The sequence below is a fragment of the Gopherus flavomarginatus genome, chromosome 3 (genome assembly GCF_025201925.1).
Source record: "Gopherus flavomarginatus isolate rGopFla2 chromosome 3, rGopFla2.mat.asm, whole genome shotgun sequence".
Taxonomy (NCBI): Eukaryota; Metazoa; Chordata; order Testudines; family Testudinidae; genus Gopherus; species Gopherus flavomarginatus.
The window spans coordinates 20,933,183-20,955,895 of NC_066619.1; the positions used below are offsets into that span (position 1 = coordinate 20,933,183).

At 40.0% G+C, this 22,713-nt stretch overlaps 1 protein-coding gene across 7 annotated transcripts in view; it reads left to right on the forward strand.

The window, feature by feature from the left end:
- The window catches only part of WDR7 (WD repeat domain 7), a 367,588-nt gene that overhangs the window by 20,431 nt on the left and 324,444 nt on the right, over positions 1-22,713 (forward strand). For all 7 annotated transcript variants that reach the window (XR_007773255.1, XM_050944630.1, XM_050944631.1 and 4 more), the window contains exons 2-6: positions 1,128-1,299; positions 3,540-3,646; positions 18,342-18,420; positions 18,985-19,159; positions 20,053-20,129. Coding sequence is in view for 6 of the 7 variants with exons in the window: in XM_050944630.1 (XP_050800587.1) it covers positions 1,141-1,299; positions 3,540-3,646; positions 18,342-18,420; positions 18,985-19,159; positions 20,053-20,129 (597 nt within the window). In the remaining variant the exon portion in view is untranslated. The remainder of the gene's footprint in view (positions 1-1,127; positions 1,300-3,539; positions 3,647-18,341; positions 18,421-18,984; positions 19,160-20,052; positions 20,130-22,713) is intronic.

Genomic DNA, 22,713 nt, shown 5'->3' on the forward strand with positions numbered 1-22,713 from the left:
AGTCTTCTGTTGACATGAAAATTTGGCTTTCATCAGGGGAAAAGATGTCCTTGTGGTTGCATAGACAAACTTAAAAATGTGCCACGAGCGCACCATAAAGGCTCAAAATGCAGAAGACAAATAAAAAGAACCTAAAATATATTATTTTCAAAAATCTGCTGATGTCGTCATAGCCATCATCTTTAGTTTTAGCCAATCTCATGATGTTTTGGGGCCTCTTTTTTTTTTTTTATTGCTTGGGGTCACAGTGATTCAGCGTAACATACTGTAGACTAGTCTAAATATGAATGAGGAGATTGTAATAACCTTTGATTGTTCTGTGAATTGTAATTCTGGCTAATACAGCACACTTTATGCATTTCAATATGATAAATGTAATTTAGAAAAAAAACCTCCCACAATATCAGCTCAGAATAATTCAATTTAAGTAATTCAAATAAAAATACTTTTGGGATTTATGCAGAGAATAATCTAGAGAATATCACAGTGTCAACTCTCTCAGTTGAGATTTTTAAAATATCCAAGTATTTTTCAAGTCAGTATTTTTTCAATGTCAGATTAATGGAGAGGAAAACAAACCATGTCAGGTCTCTGTTCACTGAGCATCTAGCAAATAGATATGAGTATACACCACTTCAGACATTTACTTCTTAAACACTTTGAGTAAGAGAAGAATAACACTTAGGGGAAAAATGACTGAGTTGAGTGTTGAAAAGCCACCTGTTAAAAAAGTGTAAGTAACAATATATTATAATACAAACTCTTGCATGCATCTTGAGGTTCTAATAATATCACAAACCACTGGTTTTACAGATGATTTCTTAAAGTATCTATTATTCTGACCCTGGTTAGTATTTGAAGACACATTTTAAAATTTTCAACAACTAGGAAAAAAACTCTTGAGCATGTTTTGTATTTTACAGTAGGTATAATGGATGATAATGTTGTTGTTAAGTTTGTTGGGGGATGAGGATGTGGTAAGTGAATCAGCTCTGACCAACACCGTAATCTTTTTGCACAGTTTACAGAGTTTTGGTTTTGGGGTTTTAAATCCGTAAGGCTGCAAAAATGACAACAGTCTTGAAACCTTACATCTCTGATATTTATGATCTTGATAAAATTTACAGGAGTAAAAGCAAAATGGCAGGAAACAGCCTTGTTCTACCAATCGTGCTTTGGGGTCGCAAAGCTCCCACACACTGCATATCAGCCATACTGTTAATGGATGATGTTTCAATGATTGTCACAGGATGTCATGATGGACAGATATCTCTCTGGGACCTTTCATTAAATCTAGAAGTAAGTCTAAATCTTGAATTTAATATTTCTGTATTTAAAGGTGCATATCATTGTCCTGAAAGTGTATTTTATTCTTTGGTATAATTATGTCTGCTCCAGAAAATATGCAATTGTTTTCACACTGCTCCTTTATCCCTCCCCTCTTTCTCACAACTAATCCCTGATTTTGCACAATGAACAACTCAGTGTTATGTAAAGAGCTTGGTCTACAATAGATAATTTTAGCCAGTACAGCTAATTTAATGTACTGCAGTTCTTATAGTAAAGATGCCTTAACTGTTAAGTCTTTTTTAAAATTCTCCTCAGAAAGAGTATTTATTTTGACTAAACAAGTTGAATAACTCCTCAGTTATGCAGTTGTAGTTTGCACCTGCAAATCAGATTAGCTATCCACAGGGCCGGCGCTTCCATTTAGGCGGCCTAGGCAATCGCCAAGGGTGCCAGGATTATTGGGGGGGCGGCAGGCGGCTCCTGTGGACCTGCCGCAGACGTGCCTGCGGAGGGTCCCCTAGTCCCGCGGCTCCTGTGGACCTGCCGCAGACGTGCCTGCGGAGGGTCCCCTAGTCCCGCGGCTCCTGTGGACCTGCCGCAGACGTGCCTGCGGAGGGTCCCCTAGTCCCGCGGCTCCGGTGGACCTGCCGCAGGCATTCCTGCGGAGGGTCCCCTAGTCCCGCGGCTCCGGTGGACCTGCCGCAGGCATTCCTCCGGAGGTTCTGCTGCTCCCGTGGCTCCGGTGGACCTCCCGCAGGCACGCCTGCGGCAGCTCCACCGGAGCTGCGGACCAGCGGACCCTCTGCAGGAATGCCTGCGGCAGGTCCACTGGAGCTGCGGGACCAGCGCGCGGGGCAGCGAAATGGCCGTGCGCCTAGGGCGCTAAAAACACTAGTGCCGGTCCTGGCTATCCATGCAAGATTTCTGTTGGCCAAAAACTCTAAACCCTGTACCTTGTATTAATTGTTGATATTCGTAGGCTTAGTGTATTTTTTTCCAGAAGAGATTTGATTTTTTTAAAATAAAAAATCATTGCAACATGGAAAATCAATAAATCCAGCTGAAGATTGGTGTCTTGTGTCACTGGTTTCCGGGCCTAGATCAATTTGACGTGAATGACGAATGTAGGTAAACTTTTCAGTTGGGGTTTGAAGCCAGTAATTGCTCATCTCACCTGACAGCCGGTAGCTGAAATGAGAGTTCTCACACATACCTTTCCAATCCTTGTTCCGTGGAAGCTACTGTTGACTAGGGTAATTAATTTTTTAAAGCCAATATTTCCCTTCCCATGTCTGATGACCTTTCTTGACCCAGAAGCTGGAAAAGCTGTGGCATTTCTTTCAGCTTCAGCTAACTGGTTTATGAAAATAGACATGGAATCTTGGAAATTTACATTTAATGTTTTTTAAATACTAACTTTTTAAAAAGCACATCTGTATTCTTTAACCTTTATTTCTGTATAAACAGGATCAAAAGGGGGATTAGTAGTTGAGATTGAGACTGTTTACTTACAGGTTTCAGCTGTTGACACTCTCAGCTGCAAGTGCTCATCCCAAGTGGGCTGTTATGGCCTATAGTGATTTGTTGGAAACAAATAGTTCTTAGTTAAAAAGCAATCCTTTTATAAAAGCAGTAACACAAATCAGGCAGTGATGTTATATTGGATAACTGCGGTTCTCAAGCAGTTAAAGGCACTTGTTTTTTGAACCCATGCCCATGCAAAACATGCAAGTGTTTAATACAACCACAAATCTTTGGGAGGAGTGTATATTTTTAACAGGAAATACTAGCTATAGGACATGAAGTAGATATGGTCTTTCATAAATTTGAATATTTTTTTGTTTTATTTTAAACTTTAAATGTAAAATCCTTAATTTTGGGGAAGGACATGGTTTAATGAAAACTATGAGTTAATTATTTTTGTAGCAATACAGCATGACTTATCCAAATTTAGCATCCAATTAAAAAACCCTTGGTAGAGTCAGTTTGAATAAAGTTATGGGTTTTTCAAATACTTTCATTCCAGCACCCGTTGGCAGTTGGTTCTCTTGCACAGCTTGTCATAGAGCTAGCTTGTCATAAAATACTCATACTTTTAAAATATTATATTACCACAGCTGCACTAATAATGCATCTATATAAATAAAAACCTCTGGAAAACTTTTCTTGTCTTTCTGGTTATGTGATTAACTGCTCTGCTAATAGTAGGTACAGTGAGTTTACTTTATACTTTACTTCTGTAATTCTAGATTAATCCCAGAGCGCTGCTGTTTGGTCACACAGCTTCAATTACATGTTTGTCCAAAGCCTCTGCTTCCAGTGAAAAACAGTATATAGTGAGTGCATCTGAAAGTGGGTGAGTTTTTCTGTAGATTAAGTAATATGTAGATTCATTGATTTAAAACAAAGGAAATTAGAGATGGAAGGGAGAGAGATCAGATCACTTACAATAGAGTACCCCTTTTCAGTGTTGGTTTCCTAAAGTATTTTTATCTAGTCCTTTAAACACCATACTTCCAAATAGAAGAGTCCCATCACATAGACTAACCTAAGAGCTTGATTTTTTTTTAAATTGCCATTAGATCTAGAAGTAAGTCTAAACCTTGTATTTAATCTTTCTGTATTTAAGGTGTGTATCATTGTCCTGAAAGAGCAGCAAAGAATCCTGTGGCACCTTATAGACTAACAGACTTTTGGAGCATGAGCTTTCGTGGGTGAATCTGACATGCATCTGACGAAGTGGGTATTCACGCACGAAAGCTCATGCTCCAAAACGTCTGTTAGTCTATAAGGTGTCACAGGATTCTTAGTCTGGATCTGTAAAAGCAGCAAACACGGCTACCCCTCTGATAATTGTCCTGAAAACAGATTTTATTCTTTGGTGTAAATATGTCTGTTCCGGAAAGCATCTGATTGTTTTCACACTGCTCCTCCATCCCACCCCCTTTCTCTTTCTCACAACCAATCCCTGATTTTGCACCATGAACAACTCATTGTTATACAAAAAGATTGATTTACAGCAGATAATATAGCCAGTAAAGCACACTTAATTTATACTGGAGTTCTTATAGTAAAGATGCCTTAAATTTCAAGGTTTTTTTTTTTAATTATCCTCAAAAAGAGTGGTTTTTACTAGCTAAACAATTTGAATAACACCTCAGTATGCAGTTTTTGTTTGCATCTGCAAATCAGATTAGCTATCCATGTAGGATTTCTGTTTGCCAAAAATTGATTGTCTTTAAATTGTGGCAAATCCAGATACCCACTTTGTGATGAATAGGAAACAGCTGCCTATGTAGGTGGACTCAAACTTAGTTCTCATTTAACCACCAAATGCCCGTTGCTTCTAAGAGAGACAGTTTTAAATTGGGACGATGAGCAGGCATGTGTTTTTACTCATCATGCCTTTTCCTGTCTGTGGTCAAGCTCTCAGTGACTTCAGGAGGTGCGAGAATGACTAGGTGTCCCGATTTTATATGGACAGTCCTGATATTTGGGTTTTTTTCTTATATAGGCACTTATTACGCCCCACCCTGCCCTGATTTTTCACCCAAGTAGATGCAGGATAGTCCTACTACAGCTTGTTAGTGGGGAATAATTGTATAAACTAATATGTAGTTTAAATTTAATTTCTTTTCTATCATATTATTCATTCAGTTCTCCTTTGTTCACTCTTGACGCTTTTCTCATTAATTGAAAAGGATAGTTTTGGAATTTTTTTTGTTAAATAAAGCATATTAATGGGTAAAGTGAGTAAACATTCAGTGTAATGCAAAGGATTTAAACACACAACTCCTATTGACATTAATAAAAATTTGTTGTGATGCAATCACATGGTACTATGCTGAAAAATTGCTCCAAAAGGTAAAGAATGCTTTAATTAAAAACAAAAATCAAAACCCCCAAATGATGCTGCAGCAATTTAAAAGAAAAATGTATAACATAAGTTATATTGCACATTTATGTTTTAAAATCTGTTGATGTACTGGTAAAATGCAGCTTCTGCATTTGAGCTATTTTATTCTGAGGTTTGATGAATCTGTAAAATGTGAATGTACTTTATTTGACTATTGAATAAAAGGTAACCAAATATCTATCCAGGGCTGCCCAGAGGATTCAGGGGGCCTGGGGCAAAGTGGGGGAGCTGTGGCGCTTGTACTCACCCGTCTGTGGTCTGGGTCTTTGGTGGCTGGAGGCCCTTCAGTCACTCTGCATCTTTGGCAGCACTGAAGGGCCCCCCGCCACTGAAATGCCACCGAAGACCCAGAGCGACTGCCCCACTTGTCCTTCCCTCTGGGTGGCCCTGTAACTATCTGTCCTTTGTCTATTTTGTTGTGTATGTAATTGGTTTGTTGATCTTTCTATAACCACAACCTCCATATATTTTGAGACATTCCTCTATGGTTGGACTATTTTTCTTTTTCCAGTGGAGACTACCAATAGCAGAGTAGCTACTAGTAGATGAAAGATTAATTTTCCATTTTCTCTCTTGTGACCATTTCCTCTAGGAAGCCCTAGGAGAATTACCAAGGATAATAAATATCCAACAATTAGTGATATTTAGTTATGGATTGCGTCCCAATACTCTCTAATGACTACATGTCCATCACAGATGCATAAAATCTCCCCTCTCACTACAACAGCATTTATCCCCATTCTTTCTCCCCGCCCCCTCTCTCACTCACCTCACTTGTATGAGATAGCATTGAAACAATATCTTAAATTTTATGTATTGTGCTACAGACTGAGATTGCTGGTCCTCTTTTCTAGTTCAAATCCTGTTTCTCTGGGTAACTTGTCTGTCTACATCCTTTTCGCAGTATGTCATCTACGGGCATGATTTTGTTAGGAAAATTGTCTGCAAAGATTGATATAAAGTAGTTAATTATTTGTTTTCTAATTGACTGGATGCCATCGCTTCTTTTAAAGTTAGCTTTCTGTATAAAACAGGTTTTCCATAGTGCTGAGGAACATAATGCCTGACTTGAAAGTACTGGTACTAGGGGAGAATGGGCCAGTTAAAGTTAATTTTGATCTCCAAATAAGTTACAGAAGTTTCTTTACTGAATAACCGTGTGTATTCTATGACTCTCCCAATATTTGAATCTCTCTGGTTTGTGATTAGGGTTAAGACCTGGATTATTTGCGATAGGTGTCATTGGTGAGGAAAAATAATTCATCTCTAGTTCTATTCCAAACCCATAGAGTTGCTTAAGGATGTGTGTAAATTTTTGTAGTGTATGATTTTTTTAAATCTGTTTTATTAAACAAATTCAGTTTGATCTAAATTTATATAAGATGAGAGCACATACTGCAGTTGGCTAGTGATACTTACGCTATGCAATTTTCTTGTTCAATAAAGACCCAGTGTGTGACTGCATTATATCACCCCTGCTCTGGTACTGCTTTGAGATGGCTGGCTTGATAGTACCATAGAATATTTGGAACGGCTAGTCCACCCTGTTTAACGGGTCTGTCCAAAGTATCTGCACTCAGTCTTGGTCTTTTCTTGTAGAATTTATATGGAATAGCATCCTCTGTATTCCTGTTAGAGTTTTTTTCTGGAATAATCAAAGGAAGACTTTGAAAGAAGAATATCCTTGGCAGAATGTTCATTCTGACTGTCACTGTTCTCCTACCCAAGAATTTGCATACTTCCCCCAGCACTACAAATCTTTTTTTCATTTGCTGAAGTAGTGGTTTGACAATTCATCAGAGCACTCTTCTAGGTTGTTTTGAGAGTTGAGCTCCCAAGTATCTTATAGAATTGTTGCCCAGTACCCAAATGTTTTCTTGAGGAGTGATGTTTCAGAGTTTGGCTAATGTATGGCTAGCATTTCAGTTTTGGTGTAATTTACTTTAAATCCAATACCAAAGTTGTGGATTTCGTTAGCAACTAATTTTAGTAAAATACTTTGTTTTAGGTAAAAATATTACATCTGCATGTAATGCTGTTTTCTGATGTGTTCCTGCAAGTTTTATTCCTGTGGTAGATTTGTTGTTCTTTATCCTCTGTGGAAAAAGTCTCTCCATGGCCAGTGCAAAAAGTAGAGAAAACATTGGACATCCCTGCCTAGGCCCTCTGTGCAATTCAAATAGGGGAGATTTAGCCCATTAACTCTCAGAGCTGCTTTTGGTTGGTGTAGAAAAGCAGTTATCCATTTAAGGAACTGGTGGCCAAAATCCATATGGGACAAGCCTTAAAACAAGGAAATTCCACTCTATTCTAGAAAAAGGTTTTCTCTGAGTCTAGTGATTAAAAAAAGAAATGGATCTTTTTTTGATCTGGCATTATGGATAATTCCAGATACCCTCCAAATCTGTCTATTCTTAAAAAATACAGCTTGATCAGGATTTATATAAGATGGAGCACAGATGGCAATTGGCTAGCTAGTATTTTTGCTAAAATCTTTTTAGTGATTCAGTAGTGATAAGGGCTGTTAGGAGCTACTTAAGGTAAGGTCTTTTCCATCGTTAGGGAGAAGAACCACAGTAGCTTTTTTCATAGGTTGAGGAAGTTCCTCCCTTAACAGAATAGCATTGAAGGAGCCTCTCAAGAGACCCAGTAATACCTCCTTAAATACCTGGTAAAATTCAGCTGGCAAGCCATTAGGTCTTGGAATTTTACCACTGTTCATATTGGCTATTACCTCTAGGATTTCTTCTTTTGTTATTTCTTTATCTAAAGTTTCTTTATCAATTTTGTTCATCTTTGGTGAACTTACGACTTCCAGATATTTTTGAATAACTTCAGAGGTTGAGGTATCTGAGATATGGATATTTTTATAATAAACAGCTAAAGTAGCACATTTCATAGGAGTGTGTAACTATCTTTTGCTGATTCCCCCCCAGCCCGATAATCGATGGAAGATGATGCTCTTGAATACCTTAAAGCTTTTAGCCAATAGACTTATCACTTTTATTTCCTTTTTCATAAAACTTGTGATTTGTAAACCTAAGGCTTTTTCAGTGGCATCTATCCTCAACATATACATTTCCCCCCAATCTTAATTAGTTATGTTGTCTTTGTGAGATTTTTATGAATATCTTAAGACCTTTTAATCTCCTGTGCTAATTCTATTTTTTTCTTGAACTTCCTTTTTTTTCCAGTTGAGAGGCTGTGCTTGTCAACTGCCCCCTAAATACTGCTTTACCTGCCTCCCAGAGAAGGCCTCTTTTTATGTTGTCTGTATAATTTATTTGAAAGTATTGAATAGTGTCCTGCAATAGTGCTGCAATCTGATCTTTGTTTTGGAGAAGCAAGAAGTTCATTTTCCAAAAAAGTGACCTTTGTGACCCATACCAGACAGCAAATATTACTTTAGCTGGTGCATGATCTGACCATGTAATGTTGACAACTATTGCAGAACTCGTCTGCTTTGTTAGGGATTTAGGGATTAACATTAGCGTTATTCTGGTAGGTAACGGATGATAGTATGAATAAAGTGTATAATATCTTTCCCCTGGATGCAGTTCTCTCCAGCAATCTGAGAGAGTGAATTATTGATACAAGGAAGTTAGTGCTGCATCTGCTTGTCTATCCACTTGTCTTTTTTTTAAATAAGATCTGTCCCAGTAAGGATTCTGTGTGCATTTGAAGTCTCCTCAAAGTAAAATTTTCCTTTTCCCAAAGTGTGGCAGAGTTTTAAAGAAATCATTAAAAAAGATTTTTGCTTTTGGTTGGGAGTATAACTGATATTAAAAACCCAGCCATTGTCCCCTTCAACCATGTAAATTGTCCCTCCTTATCCTTAAATTGATCTTGAATTTGAAAAGGTATGTTTACTATGCCCGCTAGTCTGTTCTTTTCTTTGGTTGAAGCAAAAAATGTCTGCTGAAACCAATTAGCTTTCACAACTGTAATTTATCCATCCTGAAATGAGTTTATTGAACAAGAATAATCTGTGTGATTTTTTTTTTTTTAAGTTCTATTCTACCATGGCTTTTTTCCCTGTTAACGACATCATTTAGCCCTTTTACATTCAAAGATGTCACCTTAGGAAGACCATTGAGAGTAGTTGTTTAGCTTATTGAAAAACTTGAAATAATTGTGGTAGTTAGCTGTTTGATTTCATGTATCTGTCTCTGATCAATGTCTCACTTGTGTCTGATTATGCTGCATTCATGATTATAACTTGGTTTCTGTTTGTAAACTTCCATATATATTTCTTGTATTAATTTCCCCTGCACACACCCCACGTCCTGATTTTTCCCTTTCCTATCCTGCATTCCACTTACTCGAAAACCGCAAATAAAATATCAACATAACACGTAAAACAATCCCCAAATGGCTGTGCTTTGCTGAACTCTGTACTCTCCCTATGAATGCTTGGACTGCTTCTCTTGCAATCCAGAGGAGGTACAATCTTCACTTCTAGGACTTTGACCCTCAACCTTAGGGATAGATTACATCTGATCATTTGAGTTATGGGGAGGATTTACACAGAACCCCTAAACACTTTTCCCCATCCACTCTTTATTTTCTCCAATATCCTCCATCCTTGGGATTCCTTCCTGCCCCTTCCTCTTATTGTCCTTTTATTTCATCTATGTTTTAAAATACAGAACCCAGCTATTAATGATCACCCTCAATTAAAGCAAATTCATACTATTTCCTTTATAGCATTTACATAGTTATTATTCAACTGTTCATTCCTGGTTACTCCCAAGAAGTCCCTTCTAGTTAGTCTTTAGGTTATTCTCAGGTATCCAATTTCTCTTGTTCGGCTTCACTACTGCCATTGCCAATACGGTCGCTAGAGACTTTCTTTTGTCTTGTCTTTTCTTTCCTATATTCTTTTTCCTTGGTTTCACTCTTTGCCAAGAGTTTTTCATAAGCTTATCTGTAATTACTACCTATGCAGAGTCGTCTTGTATGTATGAAATTTGGATTTTTATCTCAAGGGGCTGGAGTGTCCCCCCCCCTTTTTTTTTTCAAGCCTCCTACTGTATAATGCTGAGTTTAGAACCTGAATGAGAGTTTAAATGGGAATTCCCACTGTAGCAGATATCTGGCCTTCTGAGTGTTGCTGTAATTTACCCCCCAGCTCTCTTCTCTTTTTTAAAGTTAGGGCAGAGAAGTCGTGAAAAGAATTGCAGCTTGTGGCGTTTGAATATGAGCTCTGAATGCTCTCTGGCTTGCTTCATAATTATTTTTTTCTGCTGATAATCATGAATTTTCACTTTCAAGTCTCTGGGTTTATTATTAATATTATTATTATTGAGGGGGTGGAGGGTTAGCAGCATCCTATGCGATCTCTCCACTTTTACCTCTTTTAGGAAGCTCAGATGTAACAACTCCACAATTAAAGTTTTTACATACCAGATTGGGTTTCCTCTTTCAGCATTTCCAGGCAGCCCTTTATTTCTGTTGTTTGTTCTCAATCTGTCAACCAATTTAAGCTGCATCTCCGCAGCTCTGCTCCATCAGTGCCATTCGGCTCTGCTGTGCTTTTTCTCTCTTCTTGCTTTTCTTAGGCCAGTCTCTAGCATGCTACCAAGTCACTTATTTCCTTCTTTATTGCAAGAAGTTCAGTGTCTCATCATTCCTCATGGCCTTAAACTCAGAGATCATCTGCAGAATGTAGCCATTTGATTTTCCTCAGCTCTGGCATTTCTGCTTAATATGGCTGCCATGTGTTCTCTTGGAGTCTGAGAGGTCTCTCTATGCAGTGAGCCAGAAACACTCTTCTTAGTGAGGTATCTTTTTAAAAATTTCATATTTGCTTGGAGAATCAATCCTCTGCTTTGTCTTTTTGGGGAGGTTAGAAGCTTTTGGGAGTTAGCAAGGCACTACCTCCATCATCCCCTCAGAGCTCAGCCTTCAGGCAGCTGTATTATTCTGGCCCCCTATTGGTCTCCCCTGATTAAGCTAGTTTTAACAGTCATGACCTTTTTCCAGTGCTATTTACTGTGGTGTGCAAATCCTCAATGCACCTGAGACCAGAAGATTTTTTAATAGCAGTGTTGTTGGTCCACATCTGCACCCTATGCTTCCTCATGTTCAGAACCAAGGGCGCATAAAGGGCAGTGTGAACTGATGCCTCTTTCTACTGCTTGTGGTCTGAGATGGAGCCATTTAGTGTCCTCAGCTTTTGTTAGCCTTCACAGTCAGACCCACTTTTTTTTGTTTTTTTTTTCTTTAAATATTTGTTCTTAGATAGTTAGCTGTTAGTATTATTTAGATGACTTTGGGATTTGACCTCCTCCTCTCCCCCTTACTAGTTCTACCATTCAAGGCACTTACTATGCCCAAGATAACAGGCTTTCAGCCCTGCCTGTCCTGCTCCCTGATCTTCCCAGTTAGTGACCCTCACAAGAGCTGCCTGTCTTAGGAAATCACACATTCCTTTTGTTCAAAACTGCTATTACTTTCCATCCTGAATAGACAGTCTGAGGAGTTTTGGCTCTGCAGGCATTTAATGAAGCTCCCCATGAGACCCCTTTCTGATCCTCAGCCTTCTTGCTCCCTGGGACTCTGATTGGAGCATCCAGGTAGTGGCCACCAGGCACTGATGCTCTGTAGCTCTAGATCCTTGAGCAAGTCCAAGGACTTGTGTATTAAGGGGCATGAGGAGGGTAAAGGCCCAAACACCCCATCAAGAAGTGGGATAAATTATCTCATAGCTCCTCTAATAAAAGGACTGCTTCTCCCCTACCATTGGCTCCAAGTGAGACTCCACACCCTAGTCAGGTGAGCTTGGCGCTCATGAGGAGTACCTGTCAACGTCAGTGGTAGAAGAAGCTTCAGTCCCCCCAGGAATATTTTGAGGAAGATGATGTCAAGCTGTCTGAAGTGACTCAGACGCAAGAGTACCAACCTCAGGGCTGACTATTAAGAAGCAGAGCACAAACTCCAAGCTGATTGTGAGTTCTATACTTAGATTTTACTAACCAAGTATCAAGTGCAAACTCCTCAAGCACTATAACCACCTTAACTTGGACTCCCAGACAGTACCCTTGAGTACTCTGGTCTATCTTGTCACCCAGCTAAGCATGCCTTTGTGATAAATGGTCCCTTTCACCAAAAATCTCAACAATATTCTGGTTACTCCCAGTCCCAAAGGACCAGTCACTTACCCCAGGTCAGCTGCACCTTAAATCCTACACCAAAGACAATGCTTGTAGCCAATCTGCTAATAAATTAGCTAAAGATTTATTAATTAAGAAAAAGAAATGAGTTATTTACAAAGTTAATGCAGGTAGACCTATACACAAAAATGAGTTAGTCTTAGGTTTCAAAAGATGGTAGAAGCTTATATGCTAAGCAAGATCTATATGTCCTTTAGGGCTATCCAGGCCAAGCACTGGGGATCTTTCGCTTGTGCTTAGTAATCCTTCCCCTCAGAGTCCAAGCAACATAACAATGCATTTCTCTCTTGTCAGGGATTTTTATTCCTTTCCCCCGAGTTCATGCTGATGGGAAGAGTCCACATGCATCTCTCCTGTTCATTGGTGTGGGGGAAGCAATCAACAAAGTCTTCGTTCTTTGATGTTTAACAATGGCTCATTTTGGTTGCAATGGGCCTTGTTTGTAGGACCTAACACCTTCTGTAGGAAACCAGCCTTTACATTTATTATTACTTCCTTCCTGTTTAGTGAGTTACAAAGTTAGAGGTTTACAATGCAAATACTTAACATCTGTATCCCATGTTATAAGGTTATACTAAGTGAGATTAATACATGCAGCGTCCTACAAGCATTTCATAAACTCTGAACACATTTTTATAAATCTAACATCTATTTTAATAATACTAACACACTGGTGAGCCAGACTGTTTCCAGCTATTCATTCGTCAGTGTTTAGTTGGGGCCAAGTGGCCTTGGCATGAGCTGGCACCTGGTCTGTCAGTGTCCTGTAGAGGAATAGCTGGCTCAGCATGAACTGCTGGATCCAATGGCAGCCTTTTCTTCTTTCTCCAAGTTGAGGCAGTAGCGTCACTGGATGATTATAATCTGTATCAAGATCTTTTGGTGAGGATTGTGGAAACTCTCTAGATCATCCTGGAAAGAGGTTCAAGTTCCAATGCCTGGGCTACTGGACAGCCATCTGATTATGGGCCTTAACAACATGGTTCTCCCTGTTGTTGAGGTCCTATTGGAACTTGCTAAAATGGTTTGGCACACCCCAGCTACCTATACCCTGTCTCTGAAAAGGGCAAAGAAAAAGTACTTTGTTCCATCCAAAGGACTAGACTATTTGTTCTTTCACTCTAATCTGAATTCTCAAATGGTCTAGGCTGTCATGGAATGTCACAGACTAGACCAATGTAGGTTTCTGATGTGGGAAAGGATGCCAAGAGACTGGATCTTTTTGGCAGAAATAATTTTTTGTCAGCTGGCCTCTTTATATAGCAAATCACAAGGCATTGATGTTCATGTGACTATTAATTACAACAAACTGTCAGAATTAGCTAATTAGCTGCCACAGGAGCTCTGGTTCCAGTTCCAGCCCATCCTTGAAAAAGGAAATTGATTGCCAGAGGATCCTTTCAAACATCACTCAGTGCAGCAGATATGGCTTCCTGCTTCATAGTGGCTGGTCATGATGAGGCAGGCTTCATCCGTGCAGTCCTTATGGCTTCCCAAGGACATCCAGGTAACAGTAGAAGATCTCCCCTTTGAGGGTAAGAACCTGGTTTAATGAGTAAAGAGGTGAGTCATTTAATTCCCTTAAGGACTCTCCTGCAACTCTCCACTCCTTGGGGATATAAACCCTGACATCCTAGAGGAAATATTCCAAGCCACCTTCTCATAGACACTATCCTGCCTCTTAGCCCTTCTATCAGAAAAGGGCCTATGCGCCCCCTAGGAAGTGTCAGAGGGTACAACACAGCAGGCACAGTGCACTGCTGTCATTCCCTTTCAGTCCCAGCCTCCCACCAAGAAAGCATTTTGATGGGACTCTAGAGAGCCATGAACCAGTCTCTGTACCGCCTGTTACTCCCCATCATTGACCTCCTGCCCCAGTGTGTCGTGATGCGGCAGCATATCACATTGGACGAATGGGTCCTAGACATTATCACGACCGGTGGCACCAGAGAATTCCTTTCTGCTGCTCCTCTGATCCTCTTCCCCCACCTCCCCCTCCCCCCGTAACTCTTCTTTGACAGGGTTATTGGCCTAGCGGATGCGCGGGAAGCAGTAGATGTGATATATCTTGCTTTTAGGAAACTCTTGATGCAGTCCCACATGACATTCTCATAAGCAAACTAGGAAAATGTTATGTAACAGAAATTATTATTAGGTGGGTACATGACTGATTGAAAGATTGTACTCAAAGAGTAGTTATCAATGGTTCACTGTCAAACTGGATGGGCGTAACTAGTGAGGTCTTGCAGGAGTCAGTCCTGGGTTTTGTACTGTGACCCCAAAATTTGGGCCAAAGGCACCCCAATAATGGCCTGCTGATATTTGTAATTGTCAATTTGGCCCATTTCAATGGGTAACAAGAAGTGGTCTGCCCTAGAGGAATTGTCTGGATTTTATAAGTGAGTTTGTCTCTGACCCTCAGAAGACTCCACAGAACAGACTAGTTCTGTTGACCCTTGGGAGGACTTGGATACAGCCCTCCACTCAAAGGATTGACATTCAGGTAGAAATTGCTTCGAAAACAAAATAACATTTATTTAAATATAATATTTGCTCCTTCAGCCCCTCAAAGACACTGAGAGTTTTTATGTGGGTGTTGTTCATGGTAGTGACATATCTACATCACCAAGGCAGCCTAGTCTTTCCTTATCTTGACAGCTGGCTGCTCACGGGACAATCTGATCAGGAGGGATGGATGGTAGTCCTCTCCTTACTCAACTTTTTTCATGCTCTGGGACTTCAGGTAAATCCAGAAAAGTCCACTTTAGCCCCATACAATTCACAGAATTTATTGGAGCGAATCTGAACTCAATTTCCATCAAGTCATACTTCCTTACATACTAGACAGACTCAGTGCGATAAGGGATCTCATTGCCCTGTTCTGATTCAGCCCCCAGATGACAGTCTGTGTCTACCTGGTCCTTTTAAGCCATATGGCTGCCTACACCTATGTGACACCCTTTGCAGGGCTTCTCTTCTGTCGCCTCCAGGCAGTCTCTGCTCCATACAGACACTAATGAAGCAAAACTCATTTGCCCAGCATAAGTGTCCTCTCATCCCTCAGCTGGTGGGAAACCAGAGAGCTTGTGTGTGTAGGGGTTCCCTCTGTTTTCCCACCCCCCACAAAGACACTTATTGCCTACAGGGCTGGAGAGCATGCCTAGATAACCTATGCCTCGATAAGGCTTCTGAGCTCCACTGCAGTGCAAACTGCACATCAGTCTTCTCTCGTTTTGGGTAGTGCACAGTGCTTGCAAAAGGTTTCTACTCTTTGGCCATCCACACATGCCCAAGTTACATCAGACAACATGATGACAGTATTTTATATAAACAAACAGTGAGGAATGAGGTCTTCTCCGCTCTTCATGTAAGCAATCAAGCTTTGGAACTCCCCTTGGCAATGCACCTGGTGGGAGTAATGAATACCTTAGTAGAGAGCCTGAGCAGGCATATTCACAAGTAACATGAGTGAGAGCTCCATTGTTCAGTGGTGCGGACATTTTCTGGCATTGGTGTTTCCCATCCTAGGACATTTTCATTACCCAAGCAGACATGGAGTGCCCATCTTACTGCTCACAAGCTGCCCAGCTGCCCAACTCCAGGGGAGGATGTCTTTCTGGTATAGTTGTTGGATCCGCTAATATATATCTGTTTTTAATTTAGATGGAATATATGGACTAAAGTTGTTAACATAACTCAGTCGTTGTCCAATCTCATAGAGTTTTAAACAAGGTCTGGGGTTTGAAATACAGATAATTCAGTCTGCTAAATACAATGGCGCAAACACTGTAAAACTTATACCAAATATTAGAAATTTATTAATTGAAACACAAGAAAAAAAATCAAAATGAGATTAAGAGCATAAGCACTGAAATTGATTGTTTATGCAAAACAAATGTAATAAAAACCTTTTAAAGTCCTTTCTGGAGATGCTGTGCTCACCTGCCTGGAAGTTGAGTGGAATTAACCAAGAGAAAAACTACTTCAAAATGATAATACTCATTCTCCTGGTCTGTAAGAAAAATCTCCACTGGATGATAGTTTTAAATGTTTATTTGGTGGATTCAGTTTAAGCAACCTGGTTGTCTAGGTGGTGCCCATTTGTAGTTCGTCAAGGAACGACTCCCCACAGCAGGTCTCTGATGGGCAAGTGTTGCCTCTCATAGAGCCAATGACTTGGTGCCTTTAGCCCTCCTGCATGTACTCCTTTGTATTTCTTCCAGCATGTTAGAGTCCAAAACAAAGGAAAACATTGTACTAAAAATCAGGATAATCCAAGGATTTGTTGGCAGGTCTCTAGGCTTGTGTCTGTGCAGTTAGTCTCTCCTTGTCCTATGCTTGGTCATCCCATCCACCAAATGGCTCATCCATGTAGCATGGAACCTTAGGTTCTTTGCTAGAACCAGATTTTTCTCATTGAGGAAGCAGCAAAACTCTGTTCTCCTTCCTGATTAGTTCTCAACTAGGCGAAGTCTCTGCCTTCTAACTCACTTCTCCATGCCTGACATTGACTGCAGGGTCAGCTGGGTCCACAGGCTCCTCTTAACCCTCTCAGTGCCAGTATGGCACCTGTCTGCCTCATCACATAGCAGCAACAAGTGATACTTTCACTTTTCAGCAATTTGAAAGCTGTGAAATTACCCTCAGTCTTCACTGCCACATGATAAAGCACCACTGCTTTTACTGCCTTAAGATATGGAAAAGGAAAACCTAGTTCTTTAGTCTTAGTATTTAATAGATTGTTGGAAATAAAGGTTGTTGAAAATATTTTCATGAGAGAAATCGGGAGCCCTGGGCTCTACACAAGCATCCTACTGAATATTTGTTATTGTTTGTGACAAGTCTTGGCTCTTCACTTCTTCTTTCCATTGTAACTAAAAAAAGGCCAGAGAAGCAGACTTGCATGGAAGGCTGTGGATTTAAAAAAGAGAGGGAGATGATTCTGAGGAAGGAAGGGAAATTAAAAGAAGGCTGACTGCTACCTGACCTAAACATTTGGGATGGACTAGATCAGTGGTTCTCAACCAGGGGGTCGTGTACCCCTGGAGATACGCAGAGGGCTTCCTGGGGCTACATCAACTCATCTAGATGTTTGCCTAGTTTTACTGCAGGCTACATAAAAAACACTAGCGAACTCAGTACAAACTAAAATTTCATACAGACAATAACTTGTTGCTTTTTATACTATACACTAAAATGTAAGTATGCTATTTATATTCCAATTGATTTATTTTATAATGATGTAGTAAAAATGAGAACGTAAGCAATTTTTCCGGAGTAGTGTACTGCACAGGCGCCGGCTTCCTCCGGGCCCCGGGGGTGTTCAACCCCCTGCTCCGCCCCCTTCCCACAAGCTGCACCCTCCGCCCCGCCTCTTCCTGCCCCAAGCCACACCTCTGCTCTGCCCCAGGCCCCCCTTCCCCCAAGCCTCCACCCCACTTCTTTCCACCCCCACCGCACCTCTTCCTGCCTAGCTCTACCCCATCCCCGCTCTTCCCCCACTCAGCACCTCCTGCAATCCGTGAAACAGCTTATCGCAGTGGATGGGAGGCATTGTGGCAGAGGGGAAGGAGTTGATCGGTGGGGCCACTGGCAGATGGGAGGCGCTGGTGGGAAGGGATAGCTGGCTGCTAGTGGGTGCTAAGCACCTACTAATTTTTTTCCATCAGTGCTCCAGTCCTAGAGCGCTCATGGCATCATTGCCTATGGTGTGCTGTGACACTTGTATTTTTGTGTCTGATTTTGTAAGCAAGTCGTTTTTAAGTGAAGTGAAACTTGGAGATACGCAAGACAAAGCAGACCCCTGAAAGGAGTACAGTAGTCTGGAAAGGTTGAGAGTCACTGAACTAGATGATCCAATATAGCTTTCTTGAAACCAAAATAATTCTGTAACTTGCAAGTCCTTTGAAAAATGAAGTGCATGGGCATGATCAGAGTTACTTACCATATGTGTTTTTTAGGGAGATGTGTCTGTGGGATGTGAACGATGGGAGATGTATAGAATTTACAAAACTCGCCTGCACCCATACTGGAATACAGGTTGGTATTGTATTCATGTAAATGCTAAAATGCTTGAGAGGGCATTTGAGGAACTATTTAGCTCCATCGCTGTAATCTTGTTGCTAATACTGGGCTGTTATCTTCACAAATTCAGTTATGCCAGTTTATAAAATATATTTCTATGTTGTCACATACCGTAGAAATGGGTTGCATTTCAGCTTTTGAAAAATTGTCGAATTAACTTACAGTGATTATATTTATCATCAGGCAAGTAGCACTGCTCCCCATGGAGACCTGCTGGAATGTAAAGCCAAATCTTTGGTCAGCCAGTTCTGAAACTTTAAAAATATTTGGTTATGTGATGTAATGCCACAGTGTGTTTTGGGGCAGAAGGGGGTGTGGATTTAAAAACGAACAAACAAATTGTAAATACCTGGCTAGCCTCTTCTAGTTAATCAAGGAATTCTAACTTATCAAACTAATTTATGAAAATAGAAAATTGTAATACACAAATAACAACATAGAGATCAAAAACCTATAATTAAATTGTGATTTAAAAAGTATTAACTAGTTGCTTAAGGGACTGTGTTCTCTTTACAACAGTTCTACCAGTTCACAGTTGGGACTCAGCGTGAAGGCAGGCTACTGTGTCATGGCCATTACCCAGAAATTCTTGTTGTGGATGCTACCAGTCTTGAGGTTCTTTATTCCTTAGTGTCAAAGATTTCTCCCGACTGGATCAGCTCCATGAGTATTATTCGATCCCATAGAACACAAGGTAATGAGAAATTGTTTGAGTTTATTGTACTTTTTTTTCTTTTTTAAATAAGAAAAACAGCTACTTTTTGTACTAGTCTCCTGGCAAAGTCTAGATTGGAATGGTGTCACTTCATGTTGAAATCGCACAGTTTTCAAATGTTTCTTCCATCTGAAGGATTAAGGCTATTTTTGCCAAAAATCATTAAGTTCTAACCTTTTCTAAAAAATACAAGTGGGTATTTACCTTTCTGAGGGAGAGATAAAATTTGGTGTCGGTGAAAGATGCAGGCTTGGTAGCCTTTGAGATAGCAGTTTTTTTGGAGGTTTTAGGTTGTTTTTGTTTTTTTGTTAATCCACAGAATAAGAATTACTGTTCAGACCCTGGCTTTGTATACTGGCCTGAACTGGAATTCAGAGCAGTCACTTCTAGGAATGGTGGTGTAGTTGAGTCTCCATGCATATTCAGTGAATCATTACTACTATGTAACCTGGCCCTGTGAATGGGTCTATCCAAACCACACAGAGAGAGACCCAACCCTTAAGAGCTCATGTGATTACATCTGCACAATCTACTTGGAGTGGAGTCTTATTTTGACATCTAACATAGGCAGAGCTTGGCCCGTGTGCAGAGCTTGGGAGAGTGCCACTCCATCATTGTTTTTTCTCCCCAGTTTGAGCTCTGTGTATGTATGCAGAGAATTCCTCACTCACGAAGCAAAAGAACAAATGGGAAATTAGTGCATTTTTTTTTTGCGTATAATTTGCCAGTTCTAATTTATCCACTTGAATTTGGAACAAGCACTTCATGAATTTATTAAAAACTTTTAGAATATTTTTGATGTTTGTAATCTCTTATACAACATATCCTTCATTTTATTGTAATTTCTTTTCTGCCCCTCTTTCACCCATCAGAGGATACTGTCGTAGCAGTTTCAGTGACTGGTATTCTGAAAGTGTGGATTGTAACTTCTGAAGTTAGTTGCATGCAGGTAAGCAGAGGAGTTTCTGAATCTGAATTCTTCCTTCGCTGTCAAACATTGCGTGGGTATGAACAAGATTCTGCAATTTCTGTTGTGGGCCACTCTCGGTATGTTCTCTGTGTTAAGTCCCATAATTTTTCCCTCTGAATATTGTTGAACAGAAACATTCTTTTGGTCAGCATCTTTTGTGTGATCCTCCAGCTGCCCAAGAGCCATAATAATTGACCTCTCCTCTGCCTTCCAAAAAGGGACTCCTTATTCCCTAAATTCTCCCTTAAATTAGCTGCAAACTCTTCAGAGATGTCCTTTTTCTATTGTCCATGTCTCGTGACCCTTCTTAGAGGTCTGACTCTTAAAGTTAAGTCCAGAGAGAGAGTCTAGTGCTAAGTCTGCCCCCTGTTCCCCCCTCTCCATTTAATGCTATGGTATTTGGTGATTTAAAAATTACTTGTACTGCAAGGAAATTACAACCAGCTTTGCAGGATGAAAGTGGGGCTTTAAATATTGATGCATATATACTTTTCTTTTTACTTTCTTTCTCTCTCTCTCTCCATTCTCTCCCCAGCTTTGTTTGTTTGTCCAGTAATGAATTCTTCTTGTGCATTTTTACAGAATTTGCAGTAGGGATATGGAAAAGTAGAATCAGAAGGCAAATTTTCAGAGATTGTTTTATTATAGTAGTTCTTAGGGTTTCTAGTGGAGATTGAGCTCTCGTGTATACAGACGCACCTAGCACATAATAAGGGACACTCCCTGCTTCAAGGAGCTTTCAGTCTAAATAGATGTGGGAGACAGACAGGAAATTTTATTGTCCCTATTATGCATTTGGAGTAACTGAGGTACAGAGATTTAAATGACCTACCTAAGGTGCACAGGAAACCTGAGCAGATCTGGGAAACTAACCCAGATCTCTTGCCTTCCAGAACTGTGCCTTAACCACAATACCATCCTTTTTCTTCAGAGTTAACTCCCCTACCCTACCCTACCCCATTCTGAACCCTGCATGATGTACTTTGTAAGTGACTTAAAAAAACCCTTTGAGAGGATCGCAGATAGAGTTTTGGTAAGTGAAGATTTCAGTGTACCATGCAGAGCAGCAGATAGAATTGCATAAATTTCCACTTTTACATAGAGAGCTATAAATCCTCAGTATGACAGTCTGCTGTTCCTGCCCTCCTGTGCTGCCAGCATCTGAATTGGTGCCAGTCAGTAAAGTAAAGAATCTTTCTCTAAGAAGGTGTATAACACTTTTAGGAGACTACTAGCATTTTAGCTGCCCACAGGAGATTCATATGTTCTATACATCAAAGCTAAACATCTGCAAACTTTTCCCATGGTGTAAATCTTTACAGCTAATTTAGATTTTGTTGCTTTAATTTAGAAGGCTGCATCTGCTCTTGAATATTAAGGGGGCACCAATTATCTTTACTATGTATAAGACCAAATATAGATGATAACTTCAAATAGCTGAGTTACTCACTTTAGTAAACAATTCTGAGACCTATTTTGGAAACTACAAAAAGGGATTGTGTGTGTCTCGTGGTTGAAAAAAATACTTGATCCTTGTTGGTCCTCTGTGACAGAGACTGGAAAAAAAGGGGAACTCCTTCTACTGTTTCACTTACTGAAATAGCAAGAGTATGCTCTGGAATAATTTGGCATGTTTGATACAACTAGTGTTTCTTAATTTAAAAGTCTTCCTTAAAAACAATGTTAAAATGTTAAGAATTTCCAGCTGGAAGGGACCTGGGCTGTTTTGGAAAGATAAAATACCACATAAAATACTTTGTCATCCAATTTTTCTTACAAAGATGTTGGGCTCCCTGAGATAGTGCAGCTTGAATTTAAAACAATATCCATCCTTTTCAGTTAGGCTCAGCTAACTGTCTGCAGACAAGGTCACCCACTTGACAGTGTCAGTACTAAATAGGCAGCACTAATCTGTCCTGCAGAGGAATTTGTTCGGCTTACCAGTGACAGAATAGGTTATCACATGCTCCTGCAGATCTTTTTATTCTATTAGTCTCATACAACCTCCAAAAAGTTTTTTGGCTCTTCCTTGGGAGATGGTCATCTGGCCACAGAATTTTCCGTTTCTCACTACATGCACATTGGGTATGTCTGCACTGTTATTTAAAACCCGCAACAACAGGACTCCTAGCTCTGGTTTACAAACTTGTAGTGTTATGGTTCTAAAAACAAGTGTGTAGATATTGTGGCTCAGGCTCTGAAGCCCACCTCTCAATGCCAGGCTTCATAGTCCAAACTCGAGCCCGAATGACTGCAGCTGTTTTTACTGCTGTGGAGTGAGCCTGAATCTGTTGGAGACTCATTGCCCTGAGTTTTAAAATTAAGTGTAGACATATCCACGGTTGTCTTATTAAACTTTATTTTGAGTGATACATTTAAATGTAAGGAGATTTTTGTTAATATTTCCATATAGAAAAACTAACTATAAGACAAGTACAATTATTTATGTTATCTTTGCTTACTGTCTGTCTTTCTGAGATACTTAAGACCCCCACATTATCTGAGCATTTCATGATATTCATTGTGTTTTATACAACACCCCTGTAGGCAGCGAAATATTATC